Below are 14,846 nucleotides of genomic sequence, written 5' to 3'. Positions count from 1 at the left end.
ACCAAATAGGGTATTGGTAATTTTTTCTTTACACTGATCATTTTAGGTCGGATAAAAGCCAAAATTATTTTAGAGTTGATCTGAAGCAAGTCTCATGATAAAAAACAATAAATGATATAGATCCAAGTGCAAGCTAGAAGAATATCCAGTACAATCTATTAGATTTGTTCTTTAGTGTCATGAAAACAAACAATAAATGATTTGATATGCAAATGCAACGTAGCAGGTTGTATGCATGATATATAGACAAGTTTACTAAAAGCAAATTTTAGTAGATACCATGTTTAATGCTTTTATATATTGAAAAAATAAATCAACTCAAGGTTTTTCTTTTTTTTTTTTTTTTGGTAGAGCTCTATTCACTGACATGCAAATCTCACCAGCTAGGGTAATTTTCAAGACTGGCTAAAAATATTGCCAAGAAAAAATTAAAACACCCAAAGTTTTTCTTTTTTTTTTTTTTTGGTAGAGCTCTATTCACTGACATGCAAATCTCACCAGCTAGGGTAATTTTCAAGACTGGCTAAAAATATTGCCAATGGAGATTAACTAATCAATAGTTCATACAAAAGTGATAAGATTTATCAATAATATGAGCTTGAACTTGTTAATATCGCTAAAGATTATATCTCGTTACAAAAATGATTGGACATGAAAAAGATGAGTTCTACTGCCCACAAAAATATCCTTTCATGGCAATTCTAGCAGTGATGGTGGAAGAGAGTGACTGGCGATGGAATTCAATGTGATTGCCAATAAATCAGCATAACAATTGAGGTGGAAGTCAGAGGGCACAGGAAGCAATATGAAATGATGAAATAAATTATGAAAGCAGAGCAGTATTACTAAGTATAGTATAATACTGTAGAGGGAAAATACAAAAGGGAAAGAAGTGCAGTTGTGACGAGGGTATGCAGCCATATGCCGCTACAACAATAACAGGAGCAAGTGAGAGCAACCTTATAAAATCAAGTATAAAGAAGGGCTGCAAAGATGTGGCGCATGTAAGAGGCAAGTTTCTCAAACGGAGCGACAGATCAGCAATGTGATAATCGCAGTCAAGTGCAAATAAGATGCGTGAATGGGGGCTAAAGAAAATGAATTGGGTGAGATGCCAATGTGAGCTCACTGAGATAGAATAATAAGCATAGAGTGAAAAGAGATGTGCGACAAGGTAAGAATGAGTTCGCAGAGTTGGGATGAGTGGGTAATGCAAGAAGAGATGGATTTCAGATATGAATTCAACATGGAAAATAATTGAGAATGGACTTGAAAGAAGAAGAACAATAATAACATAAATTGAAGTCAAGAATGTAAACAATGCATTCCAACACTAAAATTGATAGGAAAGAGCAACTATAAAGAGCACTTGATTAGCCTCACAAAAAAACTTCCATTCACCAATCAACAAATAAATGAATTAATCAATTATAAGCTTTAATCCAAATTTAAAGAAGCAGAATTATAAAAGCAATGCATGATTTTATATTCAAATATTCCTAACAAAACAATTAAATCCAGGCATCTTTTTATTCGTATAATATAAAAAAAATAGTAAACATAAAAATTTAAACATTTTGGCTATAAAACGGAACGAGCTTGGGTAGCCAAGTTCACATATGTTGTGGTTTGGTTTAACTCCTTGTTACTAGACAATGCCCAATTGAACTTTTGTGGGTTATTTGGCATGATCAGTGGCCTGTGCTACCTCGCCACTTCATAAATTTAATGCTCAAGAATCAAGATAACTTTCTACCAAACAATACCTCACAAAGCATGGTCACACATATATTTTCTAAATCAAAGGCTCTTGAATTTAATTGGAAATTGAGATATCGTGGGAGAAAAAAGGTCCAGCTGCTTCCTTCTTGGCAACTAATGAAAAATAGAGAAGCAGAGAGGAAAACTGATGGGATTGAAAGGAATAAAATCGTAAAATTTGAGAGGTACTCATGAAAATTTCTAACTTTTATCGCATCAAATAATACTTATTTGTAGCACTAAAGGAATTTTGAAATTCTTGGCTACTTGCCAAACTTAAAGAGAGAAAATCTCCTTAAAACTTAAATCCGGGACCTATTACAAAGCATAAAATTCTACAAAATAGATAAGAAAATCAAATTAATTAAAAAAAAATTAAGTATCTACAAAACCATAACCGGGTCCATACCCACAAAAGGCCCCAAAAAACCCACCAGCTTAATCTTGTTAACCTAAAGTTGGTTGTCCGTGGTATTGCCAACCAACAAACTAACTAAATGATTTGCCTGGATTTTCCTAATGTGGCTTTTAAAACTAAGATCAAGCCTCTTACTTGCTGTAATAAACCTTCAACCACCAAGCCAAACTACATTCATAAATATCATTACAGAACAATGCACCTACCCTTGAGAGATAAAGGGCCTTCAACTAGCACAACAGGGTGATGAAAGGTCTCTCACTGCGTACAACAATTATCCAATTCCCTTGCACACACAGGGTGATGAAAGGTCTTTCACTGCGTACAACAATTATCCAACCCCCTTGGACACACTCCCTATGCAGTGTCAATTAGAAGATGTGCCATCACCCAATAATGCATGACAAGATGGCCCAAAACATTAGGTGTAATGTTTAATGCTTTTTTTAATAAAATTTTCTTTGTTTTCTTTTTTATGTTAATGATAAACAAAATCTGTATTTTGTAGGGACATAAAGTAGCTAAAAGAACTTCAGTTTATTTAAATTCTAACGTATCGCAGAGTTTCATGGCTTTTACGGTGTTCAAGATTATTTTATGTAATTGTACCAAGGCTCCTTTATAAAGCTATGCAACCCACTTGACCGACAGGTTGGGTGATCTGTATCCAATAAAAAAATCATGAGTTCATGGAGTAGCACATATGGGTGGGTGAGTTTAAATAATAATTTAATAAAAGGCTCATATATAAAGGAGTTAGTTCAAATATTTTAAAGCTAATGAATATCTTGAAAACTTCTTCTAATGATGTCAAATGTCATATTTCGCAACTCTTTCATACCATGCACTTGGAACCACTTTCATCAGTATTAGGATAAAACCATGTTGTATGCAAGGATTGGGGAAAAAATCCTATTATATGCGAGAACTAAAAGCCTTCAATCAATGTTTTTATCATCTCTTTTATTTCTAAAGTTCCATTATTTCCTAAAATATTTTGATATTAGAGACCATTTTGTTCCATGGAACAAACTTGATTCACTTCAAACTTGTTCCATCAAGCATTTTTTTGTGACTGTTTGTGAAAATATCAAATAAGCTCCAATTGCAATAAAAATTTTTGGTGAACTACAAAGAAATAATATCATAAAAAAGCCAAAAATAAATAAAATTAATTTAATATTTTTAGAAAATAGCTTAGCCTAACTTATCCAACAAACCTTAAAGATTCTAGAACTATCATCACTACCACTCCGATTATTACCATTCCGATTATTAACAACCTTTTCATCCTCAATATTCTTTATCATCTTCACTAGGGGAGTGAGTCAAGCAGACTCGTGAGCCGGCTCGGGCTCGACTAGATAAGTGGCTCTTGAACTAAACTAGAAGTGCTAACAAGCTAAAGCTCAAGCCAGCCCCGACTCGACTCTTTAGCTCGCGAGCTGACTCGTTTAAAAAAAATCAATTAAAAATATACTTAAAATATATTAAAATTCAAATTAACTTCTTTAAACTATTAAAAATGTTAAAAAATTGATATTTTACATTTTCTATCAAGTGATTACTTATTAGTTATCTCTTAAAGAATTAAGCTCGAGCTCGAGCTCGAACACGATTAAATTAATCAAGCTCAAGCTCAAGTCGAGGGTGACTCGAGCTTGACTTGACTTGTTTACACCCCTAATCTTCACCATTCTTACCCTACTCCCCATCATACTCCTAGCTCTTGAAACCAAGTTTTAGCTATGCTCATAAACTAATCTCTGACAACATTTCTCTACATAAGTTCAACCAAAAAGTACACCAAAGATTGTATGGATACCCTACATTCTTCTCCTTTTGGCAATAAAAACTTTGCAAATTTCTTGTAAAACAAGAACTTACTTATTATATTAGTTAATCCTTGGAGGCCACTTCTTGTATTAGTTTCCCTCAAAGCGAAAGACAAATAAATATATGAAGAATAATATAATGATGAATCACCTTCAGATACACGTGATGTTATCCCTTCTAAGCTGAAAATAGATCAAGACTAAAGTTACATAATTTCCACCGATCAACTTTTCAATGGTTGAATCAGAACCTAATATGTTACAAAAGCAATAATGCAAGTTCCACAGGTTAAAGTTATAATTCTGCAACTTCAACCACAAATTTCTAAGTTGAACAAAAGATTGCAATAGTTGAAGATCTACATCCTATAGCACTTAAGATCATAGTTTTGTGCTACCTTTGTTCAACGCTCCACTGTCTTCAAACTTTTTAGTCATGGTTCTGTTGATGAAACAAGTTGGCAATCCCTTCGTTCTATTGAATGTTGCTACTTGATGCCAAATTTCTGAAGATTTTGTAATTAGAGCATTACGCCCGCCTCCAAAGCCTAATAAATTAAGCTCTACTGAAGATGAGGGTTAATGCAGTACTAAATTTTCTTTAAACATTAGGTTTAATGTTTTTAGTTAAGTTTAAAGAATATTTTCTTTTTCTCATACTTTATGTTAATGAATAAGTCTTTATCCTGAAGAAAAATATGCAGAACTACTTTAGTTTACTTGTGGTTTTATGTTTAAGGGGCTTATATATGTGGTTTAAAGTGTTAAGGGTGGCACAATTGCACCAAAACTCCTGTATAAAAATTAATTTAAAAATTTTGAAGCTGATGAACGTTTTGAAAGCTTTTTACATAGCATCCATATTTTGTTCAAGAAAAAATATTTTTTATGTGCAAAGGATTAGGAGGAAAACTCTATGTGTGTTAGATTTGAATTCCCTTCATCAATCTTTTTTGTTATCTCTTTCATTTTCATTGCCCCATTCTTTTCTTGACTTCCATGCCTTATCACTGATCCAACATGGGCATGTCATTACCTATTTTATTTGAACTCATCAACACCCATTTTCTTTGTATTTATTATGTAATAAATGTCTAATCAAGTGTTACATAAGAGATTCTTTCATAGTTGATATGTAATAAATGTCTAATCACGTGTTACTCAAAAGATTTTTTCATAAAAAATTTGTCATTGTAAAATATCCAAATTAATCTTTGTTGATTTACATATCTTTTCTTCCTTTTTTTTTTCTTAAATATAAAATCCTCTTTATAAATAAAGGATGCTTGTAAGAGAAGCCTCCAAATTTGAAAGAACAAATATACTGCTGATTTTTTTTGTTTTTTTGCGGAGATAACACCTCTCGATTTCTTACATTCTATGATATTGTCCTCTTGTTCAAAAGTGTCTATAACTTGGAGATTCATATAAGGAGTCAATAAATGGCCCAAATCAAACCTGACTTGAAAAACTCAAGTTCGGTTTGACTAATTATTATTCAAGTTGGATTTAGATTTAGATAATAGACATATTTATTAATCGAGTCAAATTAGAGTTCACCTAAATAAACCAAAAATTGACACGATCACTATTTGAGTTTAGGTTAGACAGGATTGGGTGGGTTAATTGGGTTAAACAATTTAATACATCAAAAATAGCTGATTAATCAATAAGATAAATGAGTTAGATAAAATTACTTTGTATGGTTGGGTTTTGCTCGAGTCGAATTTGAGTGAAATATTCTGAGCCATATAAATATTCAGGTAAGGTCCCGTCAACACGAATTAATATATCTAATTCCAGCCTAATTTACTAAGATACTGGCTTAAGATAACGCGGTAAAATTGGCCAAATGGTTTGTTCTATGACAAACTTCTTGTCAATAGCTTGATGTGCCCCTTTGAAATCAAAGGCATGCGGATCAATATTGATGATAAATTCATTTCAATCTTTCAAACTTGAAGAAGTGAATGGTTTACTCTCATCAAACCTGCATTTTCTTCTCAATCATTATATTATATTTCAAGCCTTGGCTTGCCAGTTGGGTAATACCAAGGAAGAATTTCTTTCAGAAGGAAAAGGTAACGATAGAAGCTTGAAGCTAATCAATTGTAAGACTATTTGCAAATCTAAAGAAACTTGGTGGAAGAAAATTAGTAGGAAGCATTATCTTATTATTTTCTTCTTGGGAAGACAAATCATGTTAAAAAAAATTTCATGGAACTCTAGGATATATTTGATATATATATATTTTTTTACAGCTATCAAGATGAAAAGGAAGAAAAATATATTAGTGTTGTTCATATTTAACATTAATTAAAATTTATTATTCAATAATTAGTACTACAGTATCCTTTTTTTTCTTATTTTTTTTACAGTTGACTTTTCGCCAAGCTGAAAGAGAGGCAAATATGAAAAACTGCTTATGCTAGCAAGAAATTTCTGCAGCCAAAAAATAACACTCAGGGAAAGGGAAAAACGAATCTGTTCTCCCCACCAAAATGGAAGACCACTTTCTTTGTGACATGCTTTCGTTCCACAAAATAAGACAAATATCGAACCAAAAAAAGTCCTGATCTTTGCACGTAAACTCACAGAGAAGCTGTCATCATGCAGGCAGCTATAACGTGTAATTCCTGAAAGTCTTCTAGAAGCAACTTAACTAAGGTGGGAGAGAACAGTATCAAACAGGGCCTACTTAATTAAAAACTCAAAGATAATTGATTTATTAGTTTATGGTGAAGGGTCAATGCCACTTAATATCTCAGATAAATATAAAATGTACACAAGACCTCAAGATAATGTTGAAAATAAAGGCTGAAACCAACTAGTAGATTCCCAGTGTGCTTTCACGCACCTTATTGGTAGTTTTGCTTCCTGCAGCTTGACAAGGTGCAGAAAGAGGGATCCAACTTCAGCTTCCAACTAAGAGGTTTACTAAACTTGTTTTTATTAAAGTTTTACAATATTTTCCTTCTTGCTGCTGAGTATGAGGGATATAAAAAACCTTTATTCAAGCTAAAGAACCAATATGGGTAAAGTCAAAAAAATAAATACATAAGGTACAATTTATTATATGGAAATAGTCAAATCTCAGCACACAATCAGAATGCCAAAACATGTACTCAATTAAAAATATCAAGGGACTTCCATTTTTATTATTGCAGCTGTTTCTGCTAAGCAGACTTAACATGTAATTTGGAATGCAATGGAGAAAAAGGATTCAAGCAGCCAGCCCCACACTGCCCCACTTAGTGGGATAAAGGCTTGTTCTTGTTGTTATTGTTGTTGTAGTATGGGATTTCTTAAGCACTTCAACATGAAAAAAAAAACACAAAAAGAAAAAAAATAAAAAATTCATCAACATACAGTAGTTGTAAAGCTTTTCTTAGTGATTTATTGTGCCAGGGAAAACAAGACACCCAAGAATGGGCAGCCAAAATAACCTTTGATACCCATAGCTCCACTTGAGCGTTTGTATTAGCATCACAATCAAAGTCACTGGTGGAATAAAGAGTAAAGATAAGATTATCTTGACCGGAGTATGAATCAAATCCTCCTTTTTTCTTGGAGATTTATATCCTTTTCTAAGAAGAGCTGTGATTTCTCTTACTACCAAATTCAACTACATTTCTTTTAGTAAATGATGAGCACCAGACTAGAAATGGAACCGGTATCAACAAATGAGCACAACAAAGTCCAGGTCTCAAGCGCTAACATAAAGATCCGTCTAGAAAAGTAAACACAGCAAAATTCAACTTTAAAGCTCCATATATATAATAAAAACAATAATTCTAGAATTGATTCTATGTTTTATTTTTCAATGAAAAGATGACCAGCTCAAGAACTTAGAATTAACGAGTAACTAAAAATCTTATGTGTGCGTAAAATAGAAGTGGACAAAAAAAAAAGAATATCACCAGATGTGGCTCTAAACAAGAATGAAGAGAGAAAAAATGGTAAAAGGAAACCACAAAAAATTTATATTAAGCTGGTGATGATGAGGATGAGGAATATATTATATATATATATATAAATAAGGAGCATGGCTGCTGAACAGAAAAGCAACTCTCCTGCAAGTTGAAAAAATTTCGTTGATAAGTTCTCCAGTTAACTTGCAGGAAGCCAAATTATTTAGAAAATTTCATCCAGAACTGACGGCTACAAAGTTCTTGCTACCAATTACAAGAATCACCAGCTAATTAATCAAAAGTTCGTAAAGTAGCACTTGTTGAGCACGTTCCTCTATAAAATAAGTGAAAGAAAAAGTAAAACAGCAGACAATATCTAGTCGGCATTAATGAAAACAATATATCATAGAAGAGATCATACCACCAAATGCAATCTTTCAATCTCAGAAAGCTGGCCAACAGATTTATCAGTCAAGGACTGCAACTCCCTAACCTGTGCAAGAAATTAGATTTGGCCAACAAATTGTTAAATTTACAGGAAACTGATGTATTTTATCAGGAAACATTACCTCCCGTCCTAATATGCCAGACAAAGACTGCTTTTGAGCCCTTAGACGATGGATTTCAGAAGTAGACACCTTTGAGTTGCTAAGTTCATTTTGCATAGTTCCCATCTCTTTGGAAAAGGAGGATACAAGTTCTTTGAACTCTGCAATGATATTTTTCCTGCCTGAACCAAAGAAGCAGAATACAGCCACTAATAATAACATGATAAAAAAAAAAAACTGGAAGGCTATAACAAATAGAATGCAAAATGTATATGAATATGCACCAGGTTCTCTCAAAGCCTCTTCAAGCTTTGCTTCCAATAGATTCTGAGCTTTAATATTATTCTGTGACTCTTGTTCTAATTCAGCTATTCGCAATTCTGACAATTCAGAAATCTTTCCAGTTACATCAGCTAAATCACTTTTCATTGTAACTTCCCTTTCATGCCAAATGAAATTTTCCCTTTCTACCTATCATAAAAGATTGGAAGCAAAACTTAGCATAACAAGAGATAACCACACAAATGAGACATACATGCAGGCTACATGTATCTACCGACCAGTTACCACCTGCAATTTCTCCAAAGAAATTCGAGCGTTATCCATTTCTGCTGTTGATTTATCCAGTTGTTCTTTAAGCATCACAAAAAATTTGGAAGAAGAGATACTCTTGAAATCCAACAAAGCGTTCTGATGGTCCACTTTACAAATGAATCATCAGATATTTAAACTAAAGTACATATGAAAATATTGAACAGATATGCATCTAGTAAATGTAGATGAATAATGAACCAGTAAATGAGCTTCCTTAATATTGATTTTAACAAAACAAACCTGCAAATTCACCAGCTTCCTTAACATTTCTATTCTTGACTCATATAGATTTCTGATTTCGCCCATCTTACTTGAAACTAAATCCTGTAAAAGAGCTCAAATCACATCATGAAAATGAGCAAAGCTCCATAACATAATATACATCATAAAGCATACTTGTAATTCCTTATGTAAAGACTCCATGTCATGCATTTCTTTGTTTGTATCTCTGGCCGTGTCTCCACTAGCTACTTTATTTCCTAAAATTGGAAAAATAATTGGTGCACCTTTTGATCCATCTCCTTGTGCCTTAAGATTGGCCAATTTTGAGTTACTGTCTTTCAATTCTAAGACAGTACTGGCTAATGCACCTACACATTTTTGCAAGTGTAACTGTTTGAAATTCAGCAAATACATTTATACTAACTTGGTGGAGCTTAAGGGCTTAAGATGATACATTCGTATCATTCAAATAGATACCTTCTAAACGTTTCTTTTCTGCTTTAAATTTGGCATCCACGTTTCTATTGTTTTGGATCTGACTTGCTAAGTGTCTATGCTTCCAATGCAAGTCATTTACTGCCATTATCAGGTTCTTAGTTTCAATCCTTAATGCATCAACAGATTTTGGCAATTGCAATCCTGGATCTAGAATACATAAAATAAAATAAGGTTAAAATGTTATGCACCACATACAGTAAGCTGAAGTACAAATTTATAATCAATCAGAAAAGATAATAGCAAAAGCCATACCATTTTCCAAAACAGTAGCTTGAAGTGCAGAAGCAACATCATCAATTAGATGCCACATCCAATTAATAGAAGATATTATATTCTGCAATATAGATTTTGTCATTTCACTTGCCATTTGTGCACAATCCTGTGGATCCTCAAACACATTATATGAGCAACTTTCTGTTGGATCAGCTTCCAATAGTCTGCTCAAGAAATCATCCTGTATGGGGAAGGATGCTCCATCTGAATGAGAAATTAAAATATGCTATAAGCGTAAAATTATTTCTAGCCCAGAAATAGAATAAATTGAGATGGATGGGAAATATCAAATGACAAGGGTAAGAAATATTAGTTTAGCGGCAAATCAGCTCCCCAAACAAGTGAAGGTGTACATATGACACTCATGCAAGAATATATATATATCAAACAATTTGCAGAAAAAAAGGAACAGATAGTCAAGCAAGTTCATAAATTACAAGCCTGGTTAGGAGATGGCAGCTATGCGGAGTAAAAAATCTAGCAAATAGATTTCTAATGCAAAACAATGACAAAAAGCAAATTTAAGTTCATCATAAGGCAACCTTTTCAAGCATGCATACCAGTTAAATTCACAAACCATACCTTCCAACATGCAGGAATCTTGCAAATAATGTTTAGAACTTGCAGATTCACTTGTGCAAATGGAGTGCAATTCCAAATCATTAACCAGCTGTTGAAACATGAGACATCTTTAACTCAGACATAAGAATATGAAGTAGAACAGCGATGAATAAATAAAGGTGGTCATTTACCTGTTCCCAAGATTTATTAACTACTACTATTGAATCTTCATAAATCTGATGCTGCTTTTTCAGCATATTGTACTTGTCATCAAGAACAAAGTACTCAACTTTTTGAGCTTCCAGCTGCTGAAAAAGCTTCTGATTTTGAAATTGAAGAACAGCAACATCAAGCTACAAGAATAGTAAACAGAAAAGTTAATGTATTAGCATATGACTGGGAATCAGATTACTCTGATTAGGATCGCCAGAGACAGGTTCTTAAAAAAACAGTATAACAAATATCATTTAATGCCACTAGAAACTGCCACAAAATATTTAAGGGCTTATTTAAGGGAACAGTACAACCATTTAACATGTATTGTAGTTGTTTGGGAACTGAAAACAAGGTCTTAGTACAGGTAGCAACAAGATTATTCAAAATGATGGTCAAGAAACATCCCAATACGAGCTAGTTTTTATAATGCAATATCACAGCCAACATACAAAAAGAAAAGTATCATGTTAAAATATACAAAAAAATTTACTAAACATCGACCATGCAGAATTAGCTTCTGCAGCAAACTCATACTGTAACTCAAAAAGAAAAAAAAAACGCAGACTACCAGATACAAAAAATAAAAATCTCAGCCTTATTCCGCAACCTTCAATCTGTACTATAATACTTTCAAAAAACAAATTAATGGAACATAGGATTAAAAATTTATATCAATTACAAAAAATTAATTTGGTTTCATATAAATAAAATGAGTTACGAAAGTGATTTTTACATTAAGACAAAAAAATAAAAAACTTTAGATGGCATGGAAAAGATCTTCATAGTATAATTGAGCACTACAAGCGCTGCTTTGGCATGTATTAAGGCAAAAAGGTGTGTCATGTAGATGTTTTAACAATGCATATAATGAAGTATTGAGTAATATTAGTAGTAATGGAGGCACCAAAGATTTATCATAGTAAAATTACATCAAGGGTCAGCAAGGAGTTAATTTTTTGTATTGGTTCTAGAAATGCTTAAATACTTAAATTGGGTGCCTTGGTATATTGTTTTTACAGAGAGCATATTTCTACTTAGTAAGACATTCACTAAAATCAGAGAAAATTAAGAAAATAGAACAAATATTTAGAGAAAAGAGAGCTTAGAATTAGTAAAGAAACTTAATAATGAAATGAAATTTAGAGGATGCAATGTTACCAATTATCAATCAATATACCTACACCATTGAAGTAATACCGACAGGTGCAAGGTTTAAATTTTAAGGATCTAAAATATAGATGATAAGATTTTCTGGTGTGCATCAAAAGTAATAAAAAAAAATATCTCACACAAATTAAGATATAAAGTTTAAAAAATTACACTTAATCTGATAATATTTTATGGATCTAAGAATTAGTAATAAAAAAGAAATTGATATCTAAGCTGAGCATAATATAAATGGGAAGGTTACAATGATTGCATCGCAAAGCCAAGAAGAATAAATTAATGAATAATTGTATTAAATGTAGGGTATTGAAAATAAAGTCAAGCAATTTGGACTTGCAAAATGAATGATAAAATTAGACTATAAATTAGACAATTAGATAAAATTGATATTAGAGGATTTCGGAGAAGTAGACCTAAGATAACATGAATAAAAATTGTTCAAAATGATTTACGATGAATAGGCTTAACACCCAAAGTAACATTCAACAAGAACAAATAAGAAAATGAAAATTTATAAAGTCAACCCCAAATAGTTGAGATAAAATTAGTAATGATGACAAAGTCCCCCGATTATTCTCTCATTCCATATCACCCCTTAGTCATTTCATTAAGCATGACACCTCCAAGACAATACAAATTGTAAAATTTTGATACCATAACATATTTCCCTTTTTTGGAACTTGGGCATTTCATTAAACTTACGACCATTAGAGTAATATTAGATATAGAAACTTAAAATCTTAACTTTTTTACTTTTTTACTATTAAACACACAATAGATTACTCTAACTATTAAATGGGGGAAAGAAAAATCAACCATCGTTAACAAATGTAATTTTCAAGCTTATACTATGATGACAAATGGTTCAAGATGACAAGAAGAAATAAAGAAAAGCATTTTTAATATGTTCAAGCAGTTCATATATAGCTCAAAATTCCAAATAAAGACGAAACTAATTGTTTTTACAAATAGGCTCAGTTAAAGACAAAAATGCCCCTAACTTATTCTAGCAAAGGAAATTTACATTGTCTTTATACTTTTAAAGTTCAAATTGATCAATTATTACAATCATACAAGCAACAAAAAAAATGATAATACAAATTAAGAAGCATGTGAGCACGTGCAATTGCAAAGTTGACCACATGCAAAAAAGCAGGATTAAAACAACTAAGAATAGCACATTCACAAATAAAAGAATCAACATAGCAAAAAGAATTTCAAAGTTAAGTCTTCAGCATCGTGTGACTTAGAGCTCTCAAAACCTGAAATAAATTAACACTCTTAGCAATATAGTTGAATTTCCTATTAATGATAAAAAATAGATTCCCAAATAAATAGGACAGTCAAACTCAAAATCTGTGGAACATTTATGAAATAACTAGATTGGTAGCAAGAAATGATTTCAATACTCAAGAAAAGAAACAAACATCTTCTTGTGCTTTGAAACATGAAAAATTGTCCAAACCACTAAAGAAAAATAGATTTCAGGAGATAATTTTGTAACCTTCAACCACACTTTGCTTTTATCTGCTATGCATGACTGGAAATTCAGTAACATATCATTTTCCTTTAAAGAAACAATTGAAGTAGATGGAATGACCATAAATATCTTCAAAAAGAATGTGATGGCACTAGTGACCAAATAATCACCAGCATGCATGCGCATGTCTTGCCAGGACTAATGCTGCTATGAATTTCCCACACACTGTTTTCTCAGAGCGATCCAATGCACGCCAATATATTAAAGAACTTAATATACTCACCTAAAGCTATCATGCATCGAGCTAATGCAAACCACTTAAAAAGCAAAAACATTTGCTTCCATTTCAATGCCAAATATTACCAGGCCAGACATCATAAGTTATGCATGCCAAATCTATTTACCCTACCAATTGGGGAGAGTTGCAATATTAATAAGAATTAGGAAGCATCGTTACCCCAGACCAACTTCTCTTACAACTAGGAAAAGAAGTACACATCGGGTTCGACGAAATCAAAAAGAAAAAAAAAAAAGATTAGATAAATCACACCAGGGTTACAAGATCACTTCAATATAACACCTTCTAATAATGAAATCCCATCCATTCACAAGGATGAAAACGTTACTCTAACCGAACAACAAATTAAACCTAACACGCCCAATTAACCAATAACAGAACGAAAAACAGCGAAACAGTACCTTCTTATCATCCGTGCAGGGGGACAGCAGGTGCTTCTTAGCCGCAGCACCAGCCGTAGGCGAGATGGAACTGAAGTGACGCCGCTTCCTGTCCGGCTCTCCAGTACTTCCCATTTCAAAAGCCCTAAAAATTAACCAACCTCATGCGGAAGCCAAAGGAGGAGGTTTTTCACATGCACTGAAAGAAGATCAGCTCACATAAAGAATGGCTCCGCCCATGCGGGGCTCTGATCAATTCTATTTCCAAATAGACTAAACAATCAAACACAAACAAAACCTGAAAGAAGAGTGCCGGAAAAACGTAGGGCTAATCGGAGATTCTTGATTCCTGAAATGAGTTGGGATTTAGCCCGATTTTACCAGCGATTTCAACAAAAGAGAGAAGCGTCGAGGACGTGAAGCGCCTGGCGTTGAATCTGAGTTCTGAGATATGGCAGCGAGGGTCGCCTGCGACACAGAGCGAGGAAAAGAATAATACGGATTTTGCAAGTCGATGGGTGGGGCGGAGAGGGCGTAATCGTCATTTAAAGTAGGCCTCGTTCGCTAATGAGCTTAACGTGACATCCCGAGTAGGGGTGTAAACGAACCGAACACGAACGAAAAAAGCATGTGTTCGTGTTCAGTTCATTTAAAATTTAGTTTGTTTGAAATAAGCTCGTGTTC

At 33.0% G+C, this 14,846-nt stretch overlaps 1 protein-coding gene across 1 annotated transcript in view; it reads right to left on the bottom strand.

Annotated features, from left to right (window-relative positions):
- The window catches only part of LOC110027913 (E3 ubiquitin-protein ligase BRE1-like 1), a 47,239-nt gene extending 32,506 nt beyond the window's left edge, over positions 1–14,733 (bottom strand). Inside the window, exons 1-12 of the mRNA XM_020729552.1 lie at positions 14,461–14,733; positions 14,184–14,361; positions 10,813–10,974; positions 10,643–10,730; positions 10,040–10,264; positions 9,767–9,934; positions 9,464–9,657; positions 9,308–9,391; positions 9,044–9,163; positions 8,758–8,944; positions 8,495–8,655; positions 8,347–8,418 (exon numbers count right to left, since the gene is read on the bottom strand). Of these exons, the coding sequence (XP_020585211.1) occupies positions 8,347–8,418; positions 8,495–8,655; positions 8,758–8,944; positions 9,044–9,163; positions 9,308–9,391; positions 9,464–9,657; positions 9,767–9,934; positions 10,040–10,264; positions 10,643–10,730; positions 10,813–10,974; positions 14,184–14,297 (1,575 nt within the window). The 5' untranslated portion in view covers positions 14,298–14,361; positions 14,461–14,733. The remainder of the gene's footprint in view (positions 1–8,346; positions 8,419–8,494; positions 8,656–8,757; positions 8,945–9,043; positions 9,164–9,307; positions 9,392–9,463; positions 9,658–9,766; positions 9,935–10,039; positions 10,265–10,642; positions 10,731–10,812; positions 10,975–14,183; positions 14,362–14,460) is intronic.
- Between the last annotated feature and the right edge of the window lie 113 nt (positions 14,734–14,846).

The sequence above is a fragment of the Phalaenopsis equestris genome, unplaced genomic scaffold (genome assembly GCF_001263595.1).
Source record: "Phalaenopsis equestris unplaced genomic scaffold, ASM126359v1 Scaffold000468, whole genome shotgun sequence".
NCBI classification, from domain to species: Eukaryota; Viridiplantae; Streptophyta; class Magnoliopsida; order Asparagales; family Orchidaceae; genus Phalaenopsis; species Phalaenopsis equestris.
Note: the sequence above shows the minus strand (reverse complement) of the source record. Positions and strands in the feature narration are given on the sequence as shown.